Raw genomic sequence first — 13677 nt, forward strand, 5'->3', positions numbered from 1 at the left:
AGCAGTGTGACGGATTGCCAGAGCACTAGTGGGTAGGAGACAGTTGGCACCCTCCCCAGCTACTCGCATGGCTGTAACACCGGAATATAGTGAAGCCTCAGTCCTTGAACTATGGTGCCCCGTGCACCAACCTGTGCTGAAAGATCGCGTCCGGGCGGGGGGTTCCCCAAATACAGGACAGAAAGTGGCTGGGAAATCACTTTCCACCCTTCCACGCAGAGGAGAGGGAACGGAGGAAGCTGGGACAGGATCCCCACTCCGCCCGGCAACAACGCTCGCGCGGGTTCTTTAAACGCCCAGATGCGAGCGACGCGCGCGGGAGAGGGCGGGTTTGGGCTGAGACCTGGTCACATGACCCGGCTCGAGGGGCTAGCGGCCCCCACCCCGTCGGTGGGCGTACCCCACAACGCGTGGTCAACCCTCATTGGCCGGTAGTGCAACCAATAGAAATCGGCCATCTGGGATCCCTGCGTTCTGAGGCACAACCTAACATGCTGACCCGACAAGGGTCAAATGAAAAGGGACGGTTGTGGTTGTAGACCAATGACAAGGTGTGGGGGCGGGCCCAAAGGCAGAGTCAGGTTGACTTGAGAGGCGGGCGGATATATAATCTCGCAGCCGGCGACGGCGTCCGTCCGTACTGCAGAGCTGCTGCTGGAGGATCGTTTTAAAGGGCCCGCGCGCCGCCGCCCCCTCGGCCCGCCATGCTGCTACCTGTGCCGATACTGCTCGGCTTCCTCGGCCTGGTCGCCGCCGCACCCTCCGTGTACTTCAAGGAGCAGTTTCTGGACGGAGGTAACGCCTGGTCCGTCCTCGAGGCCGCCTCGACGACGCGGCCTGTCCCCCAGCCCAGATCTGCCTTGTCGCCTTTAATTACCGCTCAGAGGGCCAACATAGAGGTCCCTGGAGACTATAGCCGCGGGCGATTCCTCTTCTGCGTCCCTGGGGAACGTGGAAGATGCAGCGGCCTCCCGCGGTGGGAGTTAGGGTTCGTCCCAGGATCTCTGGGTCTCCAGAGCTGTCAAACTGGAGGTTGGGATGGGAAGAGGCAGGAATCTCCTTTCCTGCCCCCCAACTGCTTTTGGCTTCAGGCAGGTGTTGGTGGGGGTGGTCAGCACTACCGCACTGATCTACTCCTCTGACCCCCTAGACGAGTGGACCTACCGCTGGATCGAATCCAAACACAAGTCAGATTTTGGCAAATTCGTCCTTAGTTCCGGCAAGTTCTACGGTGACCAGGAGAAGGATAAAGGTAAGAGCCAGGGAGTGGGTGCTGGGATCCAGGAGGACTTTTTTGGCGGAAGCTGTAGTCAGTACGCACCCAACCCGGGCATCCCCCAGGAGTTGGGCAGGTGGAGGAAGGAAGGTTGGGGAGAGTCGTCTGTGTCATGGGAGGTCTAGTTTCCCCGGGTTGGAGCTCAACAGTAATCACACTCCCATCCTATATCAGGGCTGCAGACCAGCCAGGATGCCCGCTTTTATGCCCTGTCGGCCAGATTCGAACCTTTCAGCAACAAGGGCCAGACGCTGGTGGTGCAGTTCACTGTGAAGCATGAGCAGAACATTGATTGTGGGGGTGGCTACGTGAAGCTGTTTCCTGATAATTTGGACCAGACAGACATGCATGGAGATTCAGAATACAACATCATGTTCGGTGAGGGGCCCCACCCCGGTGCTGATCACTGTCCTCTCAGTTGGAAGGTGGAGAATGAATGAAACTCCTTGGATTCCTCCTAACCCAGAAGAATTCATAAGACCATAGAAAGCACTTAAGTAATCAGGAGGTTTTTTTTTTTTTTTTTTTTTTTTTTTTTTTTTTTTTCCTTTGGAGGGGTAGCTAGAGGTCAGGGCGGGGAGAGTCTGGGATAGCTAAAGGGGTAGGTGACAGGTAGTGTCTTCCTGTGTTATGATTGCAGATCTAGACAAATTTGTATGATCATAACCTAGGAATGTCCTGATTTCACAAATGAGGATAATGAATTTTAAGAGTTTTGCTTTTCTGTTTTTGTTTTACTTAAGACTCTTGCCATAGCCCCTTAATGGCAGAATCAGGATTTGAACCTCATTTTTCAGCCTCTTACATTGACATCTTTTGTCTTGAGTTTAAGAATTGTTTTTGTGTGCCCAGCAAGGGCAGCCTGTGACTTTCACTCAATCCCATCTAGGCCCAGACATTTGTGGCCCAGGCACGAAGAAGGTTCATGTCATTTTCAATTACAAGGGCAAGAACATGCTGATCAACAAGGACATCCGGTGTAAGGTGTGCCTGGGGGTGTGTCCCTGGGGGTGGTGCTAAGTGACTGTCTGGGAAGCAGGAGGCCAGCCTGGTAGGTGGGGCCACTCAGCATCTATCCTCTTCAGGATGATGAATTCACACACCTCTACACACTGATCGTACGGCCCGACAACACCTACGAGGTGAAGATTGACAACAGCCCCGTGGAATCAGGCTCCTTGGAGGATGATTGGGACTTCTTGCCTCCCAAGAAGATAAAGGATCCTGATGCTTCCAAGCCAGAAGACTGGGATGAGCGTGCCAAGATTGATGACCCCACAGACTCCAAACCTGAGGTTGGTGTTTGGGCAGGGGCTTTCCACCACCACTGCATAGCATGTAGGGGACACTTGGGTCCACTCTGACTTCCTTGTGTACATCCAGGACTGGGACAAACCTGAGCACATCCCTGACCCTGATGCTAAGAAGCCTGAGGACTGGGATGAAGAAATGGATGGAGAGTGGGAACCACCAGTGATTCAGAACCCTGAGTACAAGGTGAGTTTGGTGATTGGGGGTACAGTTTAGTGGTAGAGTTCTTGCCTAGCATGTACAAGGCCAGGGTTCAATCCCCTGTACCACAGAAACACAAAAGCAAGGTCAACCTGACTCTGAGCAGAGCTACAGGTCACAGTGGGTCATGCACCCACCTCTGCTCACTTTGATTCCCTTCTGTTGCAGGGTGAGTGGAAGCCACGCCAGATTGACAACCCAGATTACAAGGGCATATGGATCCACCCAGAAATCGACAACCCTGAATACTCCCCTGATGCTAATATCTATGCTTATGATAACTTTGCTGTGCTGGGCCTAGATCTCTGGCAGGTAAGACACAAAGGACCTCAAATGGAGACCTAAAGGAAACGGACAGGCATAGGATTCAGTGCCAGGCAAATCTGACCTAGAAATGGTACGTTTTCTGAAGTATTTCCTGATCTGACTTGAGGGAGTCCTCACAACATCAATAAGGGTACTTGGTTATGTACCAAGTATTTAATCAAGTACTAATGTAAATCAATTTATAAAATATAGACAACACAAAATTTGCTGGGAGAGCTGCAGGAGTAGCCAGATGGTAGAGCACTTGTCTAGTGTGCCCAGGGCCTTGGGTTCCCTCGTAGCACTGCAGAGAGGAAAATGGAGGGGCTGGAGTGGTTAGAGTGCTTGCCTAGCATGGGCAAGACATGCTAGACCTTGAGTTTGATTCCCTAGTAGTGCAAAGAAAAAACACTGAGGTCTGGGAGGCGGGCACAGCTCAGTGGTAGAGTAGTTGCCAAGCATGCATGAAGCCATGGGTTCCATCCCTAACACTGCCAAAAAGAAAAAAATAATTGACAAAAAGTTACATGGAACAATTCCTGGCATACTAGATCACTAAAAAATTCCTGAACAAGGGAGTGAGTCCCCAGTTCAACCAGTGAAGAGAGTAAGGTGCAGAAAAGTGAATTCAGCAAGCAGCCTGAGGTCACATGGCATAAAATGGCAGAATGGGGATTTGAATCCAGGCAGTGGGCCCCCACAGTCTTTTATTTATCTTTTCAAAATTTTTAAAATTTTTCTGGGTACCAGGGAATGAAATCAGAGTATTTGACCACTGATTCCAGCCTTATTTTGTATTTTATCTAGAAACAGGGTCTCACTGAATTGTTTAGTGCTTCGCTTTTGCTGAGGTTGGCTAGATTGTAACAATGTATAGTGGTTATAGGAACACAGGTGGAACACTGGGTGTCATTTCTGACTCTCTTCTTCCATTCATTCTCCAGGTCAAGTCTGGGACCATCTTTGATAACTTCCTCATCACCAATGATGAGGACTATGCAGAACAGTTTGGCAATGAGACATGGGGTGTCACAAAGGTGGGCCTGGGTCCTTGTTCTGATTTGGGGGGCAGGCAGGGCTAGCAGGCAAGGGATCAGGTGCTGAGGGGTATGATCTGTCCATGCAGGATGCAGAAAAACAGATGAAAGACAAACAGGATGAGGAGCAGAGGCTTCAAGAAGAAGAGGAGGAAAAGAAGCGTAAGGAGGAAGAGGAGGATGGAGAAGACAAGGAGGATGAGGAGGACAAAGAGGAGGATGAGGAGGATGAGGAGGATAAAGAGGAAGACGAGGAGGAAGATGTCACTGGCCAGGCCAAGGATGAGCTGTAGAGGCCACACCGGTCACCTCCAGGGCTGGACTGAGGCCTGGATGCTCCCACTGCAGAGCTGGCCACGCCAAATAATGTCTCTATGAGACTCAAGAACTTTCATTTTTTTCCAGGCGGGTTCAGATTTGGGGTGGATTTTGGTTATTTCCCCCGCCTTTTTTTTTTTTTTTTTTTTACTGGTGTTTTTGTCTTCAATTCTCCTTCAGTCCTCACCACCCCTCTCATTTTCTCAATCAACATCTTTCCCTTTTTCTGTCCTCTTTGTTCCTGGTCCCTTAGCTACTACTCTCCAACCCTGGGGGTGAGGGTGTGGAGAAGCCCTAGGCTTGAGATTCCATCTGCTCTCCTTCCTGGAGACCAGAGGGGGGGCAGGAGAAAGGGGTGGCATCTTCAGCTCCCCAGCACTGAGGAAGACTGGGGCTCTTCCTGCCCCCCCCCCTTTTTTCTCCCCTGCCTCCAGGACTGGGCCACTTCTGGGTGGGGCAGTGGGTTCCAGCTCGGCTCACACTGAGAATGTAAGAACTACAAACAAAATTTCTATTAAATTAAGTTTTGTGTCTCCCCCCTGTGTTTTCCTTGTGGGGGAGGATGGAGATGGACTCAGGAAACCTAGGTTGGCCTTTTTTTTCAAGGTGGGGTGGGGAGCAGCTTCTGAACAAGACTCATTTTTCAGCTGCAAAGAACTGAGTGTTCCACAAGATGACAGGATTCATGTACTCTATATCTCCCAAACCAATGGGAGAAGGACTGCCACTATTCAAACTGCACATTAACCCTGCGCCAAACCGGTGAGTGTTGGTTCTAGTGTTGGGTTGACAAGAAGTCAGTCAGGTACAGCAGGGATGTGACCCCATGTTGTAAATGGTACATTTTCAGAGCTATATGTATTGCTCATCAATATGGGTGATGGAACACTTTTGAACATATTTACATACTAGTTCAGACATGGTATGTAACTTGCCCTAGGACCCATAGTCTTAAGGGCCAAGTTGGGATCTGAAAGAATGTCCCCATGGGAGGGAGCAAGGTTGAGTTGATAGAGATAACAGGAGGGTCTGCACCACCCTCTGTTGGGACCCATGAGGCCATAGCTTCAACTCCAGTGGGTGGAGGAATCTGGGTTCCTTGTTGAAGGAATGGTACATAAGTAGTTGTCTCCTTGGCCCTTACCTGAGCTTGACCAACTGGTTGAGGAGTCTAGGCTTAGAATCCAGTGGAAGTGGCAGGAGTTAGACTTGGGTGAGGTGCCAGGTGGTGGCTGCCTGGTGCTTTGCTTGGGTGAATATTTGGTCTGGCAGAAATAGGGAACAGTTATGACACTGGGATGTTGCCACAGCCTCTGGCCTCCCTGTCTCCAGCTGAACTCCACCCCTCAATACTCCACCTACTAAATGGGAGGTCAAGCCCCAGTCTCACCTCCACCTAATTCTCTAATAGTAACCCAGCCTTTTTTGTGGGGGGGTACTGGCAATTGAACCCCAGAGGTACTTAATAATAGAGCCACTTACCCAGCCCCTTTTGATATTTTATTAGAGGGTATTATTGTTAAGTTGGGGAAGCTGGCTTTAATTCTCAATCCTCCTACTTCAACTTCCCAAGCTGCTGGGATTACAGGTGTGAGCCACCACTTAAAGACCCAGCCATTTTTCATGCCCTTGGACTGGCCTCTCATGCTTCCATTCCCTTTGGGGTCCTTTGGTCCCTCCTAGAACCTCTTGGGAATCCTCAGCATTGGCGTGTCCAGGGAAAGTTTATGAAGGGAAGCATTCTGTTTTCAATGAGGAGGCCTTGAAAGTTGACACCTTCATCAAGTACTTTGCGGTTGCCTGGCATGCATGCGGCCTGGGTTCCATCCTCAGCATCACATACAAAGATGTTGTGTCCCCTGAAAACTGAAAAATAAATATTAAAAAATTCTCTCTCACTGTCTTTAAAAAAAAAAAAAATCTGATATCCCTCAAAGAATTGGTGAATTGGGGCACAAATGTCTGACGCTGCTCTTCACAAATAAATTTTTTTTCTATTGGCGATTATAGGAACCTTACAACATCGAGTACCTCATTTTTAGAGCTTTAGAAGCTTCCTGCTATGGTGGGTAGACAAATTCACTCGGGTAGGGGACAGCATGAACAAAGATTTTTAGGGAAGAAATACAAATATTTCAACTCCATGACTGAGGCAGGGGGATCACAGGTTCAAGGCCAGGCTCAGCAACTTAGTGAGGCCCTAAGCAACTTAAGACCCTGTCTCAAAATTTTTTAAAAAGGCTGCAGATGCAGCTCCGTGGTAAATCACCCCTGAGTTGAATTCCCTAGTACCCCCAAAAACCGAAAAAAAAATGTTATAACAAGTACATTAAAACAGTTAAATATCAACAAACATTTGGGGTGAAATTGGGGGCACAAGAGCCATTTTGCAGCCACATGACGTCACCGTTAACGGGCATGGCGTCATTCAGGAAGTCATTTGACTGGTGAGAGCACTGAGCAAAAAAAACCTTCCACCCTTAAGGTAGAGTTTAATCTGCGCATGCCTCGCCTAAATAAGAACGGATGCGCATGCTCTAGAGGGCTGAGGGGCGCGCGCAGGTCACGTGCAGTGGTGGTCAGCGCGCGCACCGCCTGCCCCGGAAGCGCTTGGCGCTTGGCGCGGCTGGGCAGTAAGATGGCGGCGGCGTGAGTTGCATGTTGTGTGAGGATTCCGGGGCCGCCGCGTCTCTCGGGCCCCGCCATGGCCGTCACCATCACTCTTAAAACGCTGCAGCAGCAGACCTTCAAGATCCGGATGGAGCCTGACGAGACGGTGCGGGCCGGGCCGGAGCCCAGGGGCGGGAGCGACGGGTGCCGGGGATAGGGTGGGGGCGGGGAGGCCGGGATCCAACGGGAGGGGCGGAGAGGACGGCGCGGGCCGTCCTTGCCCACCCCCGCCCCTGCCTGTCGGACTTCTCGGATCCCCAGCTGGGCCTCGGCCCGGCCCTCGGCGGCTCGGACGCTGCCCCTGAGCCCATCTGGGGCTAGGCCCCACCCCCGGTGCCTGCCAGGCCCTGGCTCCGGTGTCAGCGCCCTCGCGGGGGCGGGAACTAGGAGCTCGGGTTCCCAGCCCCGCTGCGCTGTCCGGGACCGGCGCTCCGCGCTGCCAGCTTTGCAGGTGTCTCCTTGGGTCATCGACGAGAGGATCTGCCAATAATGACTAAAAGATGCCGACCGATGATAATGACAATAAATGGTCTCTTAACAGTTTCGGTGGTCCGTGTTTGTTGGCCGTTTACTCTGTTCAAAAACGAGTGTATGACTGTATTTGGCACTGTTTTGCACCATTACCACGTGAGAGAGTCAGAGACATTGAAGTTGTTCTTGGTGGTGCTGGGATGGAACCCAGGCTTTGCTACACCCTCAACACTTGTCCATTTTTCGTAGTAAAAGAAACTTTTTTTTTTCCTAATCAGCTCAAGTATATTGACTTTTGGAAAGTTACTTAATTTCTCTGTGCCTCAGTTTCCTCAAATGTAAAGAGACCCATGGTTTTCACTTCATACATTCTTTATGAGGCTTAAAAAGTACAATACATGTACATTTACAAATAGTTCTAACAATTTAAAATCCCCTTAGTGAGTATTGACCACTGTTACTGCGGAATGTTCGACGTGTGGAATATTTTATGTCACCTGAAATATGTTTTGCTTACATTAATGCCCTCACTGGGAAAGCAGGAACTTCTGTTGAGTTTTGTTTGAAACAGCCTCTGTCTAAAATACTACCTAGCACATAATAGGTTAAATGGATGATTGAGTGAATTCAAATCTTAGCATGTTTGGGTATGAAACCTCTCTGCTGTTAGGGCTTATATCTTCTCCCTCAGCCAGAGGGAAGAGAGAATCTCAGGGTTTGCAATGACTGTTCGCCTCTCCCTTGCAGGTGAAGGTGCTGAAGGAGAAAATAGAAGCTGAGAAGGGCCGTGATGCTTTCCCAGTGGCTGGACAGAAACTCATCTATGCTGGCAAAATCCTGAGTGATGATGTCCCCATCAGGGACTACCGCATTGATGAGAAGAACTTTGTGGTTGTCATGGTGACCAAGGTGGGTAGATTAGCTGGGGAGCTGGTGAAGAGCCTGTGTGCCCAGGAGAGATTAGCCATGAACAGGGCGGGGCAAAGATGGGCTGGGATGTTAAGGCTTTATACAGCTGCTGACACCTTTTCTTGCTACTGCAGGCCAAAGCTGGTCAGGGTACCTCAGCACCCCCAGAGGTCTCACCCACTGCTGTCCCAGAGTCCTCCATACCCTTCCCACCAGCGCCTGCCTCAGGCATGTCCCATCCCCCACCTACCACCAGAGAGGACAAGAGCCCATCGGAGGAGTCAGCCCCCATGACGTCCCCAGAGTCTGTGTCAGGGTAAGACAGGGGCAACAGCCCCGCCTTGGGCCCTGTTCTCCAGGCACTTTTCAGCGCCACACATGGAATCCCATGCCCCTGGGGGGAGGGGGAGCCACCAGAAGACAGGGTCCGATTTCTCTCTCTTGAATTTGCAGCTCTGTTCCCTCTTCAGGTAGCAGCGGGCGAGAGGAAGACGCAGCGTCCACGCTAGGTGGGTGGGTGGTCCCCAGGGCAGAGGCAACTGGGTGCCCCAGCCATCCGCTGGGCCTTGGGAGGGCCTGGGAGAGGCTTTTCCCTGTCCTTGGTGACCCAGGTCCTGCTGCTCCTTCCACAGTAACCGGCTCTGAATATGAGACGATGTTGACAGAGATCATGTCCATGGGCTATGAGCGGGAACGGGTCGTGGCTGCCTTGAGAGCCAGCTACAACAACCCCCACCGAGCTGTGGAGTATCTGCTCACGGTGAGGTGCTCCCCCTCCCCCACTTCAAGGGAGGCTACAGGCCTCATTGCCTTTATCAGTAGTCAGGGAACCCAATCCTGCCCCCTCTGGGTAGTGATTGTACCACAGAAGACTTCCCCCAGGAGGCTGGACATGAGTGGTGGGTGGGCTGCTGGAGGGCAGGGCTGAGGCCTCACCTGTTTGGTGCTAGGCTGGGCATGCAGGAGGGAAGCAACGGGTGGTCTGTGCATGAGAACTAAACTGGATCCCTGACAGGGAATTCCGGGGAGCCCTGAGCCAGAACATGGTTCTGTCCAGGAGAGCCAGGTGTCTGAGCAGCCAGCCACAGAAGCAGGTGAGTGAACTGGGAAGTATGCATGTGGGGTGTGAGCTATCCACACATTTCCAGCCCTGAGTGGGTATCTCACTACACCCTTTTCTGCTGTCAGCAGGAGAGAACCCTCTGGAGTTCCTGCGGGACCAGCCCCAGTTTCAGAACATGCGGCAGGTGATTCAGCAGAACCCAGCATTGCTGCCCGCCCTGCTCCAGCAGCTGGGCCAGGAGAACCCTCAACTTTTGCAGGTGTGGCCCCCGGGGGCAGAGGGAGCCATAGCAGGTACCATTTCCCCTTTCCTGGGGGTCCCACAACCCATCGTTTGAAGGAGAAAGCAGAGAGCTAAGCATAGGCCCCACCCCCTACTCTGGGATCTGTTGAGGTACCTAGTTGCATTTAATTCTCCTGACTATTCTTTGAGGTATGGGTGCATCCACATCATCCCCCACCCTACTAAAGAGGACAGAAGAAGCGTAGAGCAGCTTGTGTGCTTGGGGTCATGCAGCTGGAGGATGCTTGTCCAGGTCCTGGGCCCAGTCTCTGGCCTGGAGGAATGTAGCAAGTTCTTTTGGGTCCTTGAGGAAGTATCTACCTCTCCTGACCCAGGACACAGTCTATTGCTCCTCCCCCTACTACTTAGTCCTTTGTGCGGGTTCTTCCTCTCCCCTGTGTTTACTTAATCTGTGCTCAGTCCTCCTGTTACCATCCTAGGGTCTTACTGTGTGGTGACCCTTCAGCCTACATAACAAACCCAGATCACCCTGAATACTACTTTCATCCATTACTGACTTCACATCTCAATGAAAGTACTTTGTAGACTTCAGATATTCAAGAACAGACTTTCTTGTCTGTGCTTGGGTTGCCCAAGTCCCTAGCTCTGTGAATTTGCTGGGGATGAGCCCTACTCCTCCATCTAGCCCAGACCCTGCCTCCATGGCTGCCTCATTTCCTTATCTCCTCCCTGAAACCCTTTGTGTGTGTGTGTGTACTGGAGATTGAACTTGCACTCCACCACTGAGCCACATCCCCAGCCCTATTTTGTATTTTATTTAGAGACAGGGTCTCACTGAGTTGCTTAGTACCTTGCCATTGCTGAGGCTGGCTTTGAACTCGTGATGCTCCTGCCTCAGCTTCCTGAGCCGCTGGGATTACAGGCATGTGCCACCATGTCTGGCCCACCTGACACCTTGATAGCCTCCTCTGAGGCCTTTGTTTCTTTTTCTTTTTTTTTTTTTTAGAGAGTGAGAGAGGGGGGGGGGAGAGAGAGAGAGAGAGAGAGAGAGAGAGAGAATTTTTAATATTTATTTTTTAGTTCTTGGCGGACACAACATCTTTGTTGGTATGTGGTGCTGAGGATCGAACCCGGGCCGCACGCATGCGAGGCAAGCGCGCTACCACTTGAGCCACATCCCCAGCCCCTTTTTCTTTTTTTTAAAGGTACTGGAGATTGAATCAGAGGTACTCTACCACTAAGCTATATTCCCATCACCTTTTATTTTTTCATTTTAAGATACGGTTTTGCTATTAAGTTGCAGAGGCTGACTTCAAGCTTGGGATCCTCCTGCCTCAGCCTCCTGATTCACTGGGAATCAGGATCATCACTCCCAGCTTTAAGGCCTCTTACTTCCACATAGTCCTTCTGATCCATTGTTCACTAAAAGCCCTATTCCTGAAAAAGCACTTTTTTCCTAAATGCGGAAATTGTTAGATATATACAAACATAGAGATGCATCAGAATCTCCAGATTCTTAATACTCAGATGAGATAAATTTAAAATGTACATAGGGGCTGAGCTGTAGCTTAATGGTAGAGCGCTTGCCTAGCATGTTTTAGGTCTTGGGTTGGATTCTCAGCACTGCAAAAAAAAAAAAAAAAAAAAAAAGTTATCCAGATCACATTTTTCCTGTTTAACTGTTACCACTACGACTTCCCATTGCACTGAAATAAAGTGCCTGGCCCCAGCCTTCCTCTGATCTCATGTCTTGCTTCTTCACCCTTCCTTTTCTTCTTCCCCCTTCCCTTTCTTGTCTGCTTGGTCTTGCCATGTGGGTATTATGTTTCTGAGACATGCCCAATTTTCATACCTCAGGGTTTTTGTACTTGTTGCTTCTTTTATCTAGAGGGACTCTTATTCCCATGCCACAAACCACAAGCCCCTTCCACCTGGCCCTCAGTGGCTTTTTTTTTTTTTTTTTTTTTTTTTTTAACCACTGAGCTACATCCCCAGCCCTTTTTATTTTGAGACAGGGTCTAAGTTGCCAAGACTGGCCTTGTACATTATTTAATATTTATTTATTTTTGGTACTGAGGAATGAACCCAGGGAATACTCAACCACTGAGCCACATCCCCAGCCCTTTTTGTATTTTTATTTATTAGAGACAGGGTCTCGCTAAGTTGCTTAGGCCTGGCTAAATTGCTAAGGCTAGCTTTGAACTTGTGATCCTCCTACCTTGCACCTGGCACTGGCCTTATACTTTAGTCCTCCTGCCCTAGTCTCCCAAGTAGCTGGGATTAAGGGCTTGTACCACCCTACCTGGCTCCCTCAATTAGCCCCATGTCTGCAGTTGTCTGGTCTTTTATTTGCTTGCTTATGGCACCTCATCCCACCAGGACAGAGAGGGCTTCTTTCTATTATGTTGTGTTTAGAAGAAATAGACAACCTCTGAGTGTTTGCTGAATGAGTGGAAAAGCAAAAACTGTGTTGGGGACCTGGGGAGAAGGGACAAGAGACATGGATCACCATCTCTCCTCCGCCCTCTTCTACAGCAAATCAGCAGACACCAGGAGCAGTTCATCCAGATGTTGAATGAACCCCCTGGTGAGCTGGCAGACATCTCAGACGTGGAGGGGGAGGTGGGTGCCATAGGCGAGGAGGCCCCACAGATGAACTATATCCAGGTGACGCCGCAGGAGAAGGAAGCTATAGAGAGGGTAAGAGGCCTGGCTGGGGGGTGACCTCACTGGTGGGCAGCCCCCACACATATACCTGCTCACCCCTGCCCATCTTCCTACAGTTGAAGGCCCTGGGCTTCCCAGAGAGTCTGGTGATCCAGGCCTACTTCGCATGTGAAAAAAACGAGAACTTGGCTGCCAACTTTCTCCTGAGTCAGAACTTTGATGACGAGTGATGCTGGGAGGCCAGGCCGCCCACCGTCCCCACCCCACCCCACCTCCACAAAAGTTTTATAAAAGAAAAAAGTATATATATATATTCATGTTTATTTAAGAAGTGGAAAAAAATCAAAAACCTTGCAAAAAAAACCAAAAAAACAAAAAACAAAGCCTAGCTTCCCACCCTCCTAAAGTGGCCCTCATTCCCATCTTAGTCTAAGAAGACCCAGGCCAGACAGCTGTCCCCCATCCTCCTTTTCTGCCCAGCCTGCTCAAAAGTTGCTGGCAGGACCAGGAGGCGACAGATGGGCCCCTCTTGGCCTCTGTCCCAGCTCCCTGCAGCCAGATGGAGAGGCGGCTGCTTGCTTCCCCATCCCCCGAAGCGCCCCTGAGGACCCTCCCACCCCTCCCTCTTCCAGGATGAGGGGAAGCTGGAGCCCCAAACTTTGATCCTCTATTGGAGTGGCCTAAATCTTTCCATCTGGGGTGAGCCCCGAGAGGCCCGAGGCCCCCTTCCCAGTCTGGCCTTGGCCTCCAGCCTGCAGAAGAGCTAACAGCCCTGGAGGCCAAGGCCACCCCCACCTCAGAACAGAACCGTGTCTCTGATAAAGGTTTTGAAGTGAATAAAGTTTTAAAAACCAGCCCTAACAATGGTCCTTGCCTGCTGGGGCCTCCCAGGCCAGCTTGCCTGGGTCTGGGAGCTAGCTGGGCACAGGAGATGCAGAAATGCCAACAAGGGGGAGAGGGGCCTGTGAGCTCCTGCAGATGGGGCCCCAGTGTCTCCTCCCCCTTGAAGTTGTCTCATTCCCAGGCCTTGGGCCCTGGCCCCAGCTCAGCCTTGGAAGGGCTGCTTCTCCCTGCCCCCCACCATCATCATGGCACTCTGTTTTGGCTGCACTTCCCCCCTGGTAATTGGCTAATTACTGGAGATTAATGTTGGTAAACAGAAGCCTTCTTCTCTGCTGCCATCTGCTCCTCCATTATTTGCCCAT

General features: G+C 50.9%; 2 protein-coding genes across 3 annotated transcripts; both read left to right on the plus strand.

Moving 5' to 3' along the window:
- The first annotated feature begins 612 nt into the window (after nucleotides 1–612).
- LOC308644499 (calreticulin-like) lies at nucleotides 613–4984 on the plus strand. The gene is made up of 9 exons (XM_081285695.1): nucleotides 613–795; nucleotides 1151–1252; nucleotides 1451–1654; nucleotides 2166–2260; nucleotides 2362–2571; nucleotides 2660–2773; nucleotides 2957–3100; nucleotides 4039–4131; nucleotides 4221–4984. The coding sequence occupies exons 1-9, from the start codon at nucleotides 705–707 to the stop codon at nucleotides 4422–4424; spliced, it is 1257 nt and encodes a 418-aa protein (XP_081141821.1). The 5' UTR covers nucleotides 613–704; the 3' UTR covers nucleotides 4425–4984.
- A 2074-nt stretch (nucleotides 4985–7058) lies between these two features.
- RAD23A (RAD23 homolog A, nucleotide excision repair protein) lies at nucleotides 7059–13326 on the plus strand. 2 transcript variants are annotated; one of them, XM_081287194.1, is made up of 9 exons: nucleotides 7059–7225; nucleotides 8338–8499; nucleotides 8634–8815; nucleotides 8953–9008; nucleotides 9132–9259; nucleotides 9515–9593; nucleotides 9691–9821; nucleotides 12341–12505; nucleotides 12589–13326. In XM_081287194.1, exons 1-9 carry the CDS (start codon nucleotides 7154–7156, stop codon nucleotides 12700–12702), a joined length of 1089 nt encoding a protein of 362 aa, XP_081143320.1. In that variant the 5' UTR covers nucleotides 7059–7153; the 3' UTR covers nucleotides 12703–13326. The 2 variants fall into 2 exon arrangements, with proteins under 2 accessions (XP_081143320.1, XP_081143321.1); XM_081287195.1 differs by having other exon boundaries at nucleotides 7139–7225; nucleotides 9688–9821.
- Nucleotides 13327–13677: the final 351 nt, after the last annotated feature.

This window comes from Spermophilus citellus, assembly GCF_964194105.1.
Source record: "Spermophilus citellus genome assembly, chromosome: 3".
Classification (NCBI taxonomy): Eukaryota; Metazoa; Chordata; class Mammalia; order Rodentia; family Sciuridae; genus Spermophilus; species Spermophilus citellus.

Bases quoted from the DNA above. Each gene is read 5' to 3' on its own strand.
- RAD23A (XM_081287195.1), top strand. From the start codon at position 7,154: ATGGCCGTCACCATCACTCTTAAAACGCTGCAGCAGCAGACCTTCAAG. The intron at 9,009-9,131 runs GTGGGTGGGTGG...CTCCTTCCACAG, and splicing joins AGACGCAGCGTCCACGCTAG to TAACCGGCTCTGAATATGAG. The intron at 12,506-12,588 runs GTAAGAGGCCTG...ATCTTCCTACAG, and splicing joins AGAAGGAAGCTATAGAGAGG to TTGAAGGCCCTGGGCTTCCC.
- LOC308644499 (XM_081285695.1), top strand. From the start codon at position 705: ATGCTGCTACCTGTGCCGATACTGCTCGGCTTCCTCGGCCTGGTCGCC. The intron at 796-1,150 runs GTAACGCCTGGT...CTGACCCCCTAG, and splicing joins GGAGCAGTTTCTGGACGGAG to ACGAGTGGACCTACCGCTGG. The intron at 3,101-4,038 runs GTAAGACACAAA...TTCATTCTCCAG, and splicing joins TGGGCCTAGATCTCTGGCAG to GTCAAGTCTGGGACCATCTT.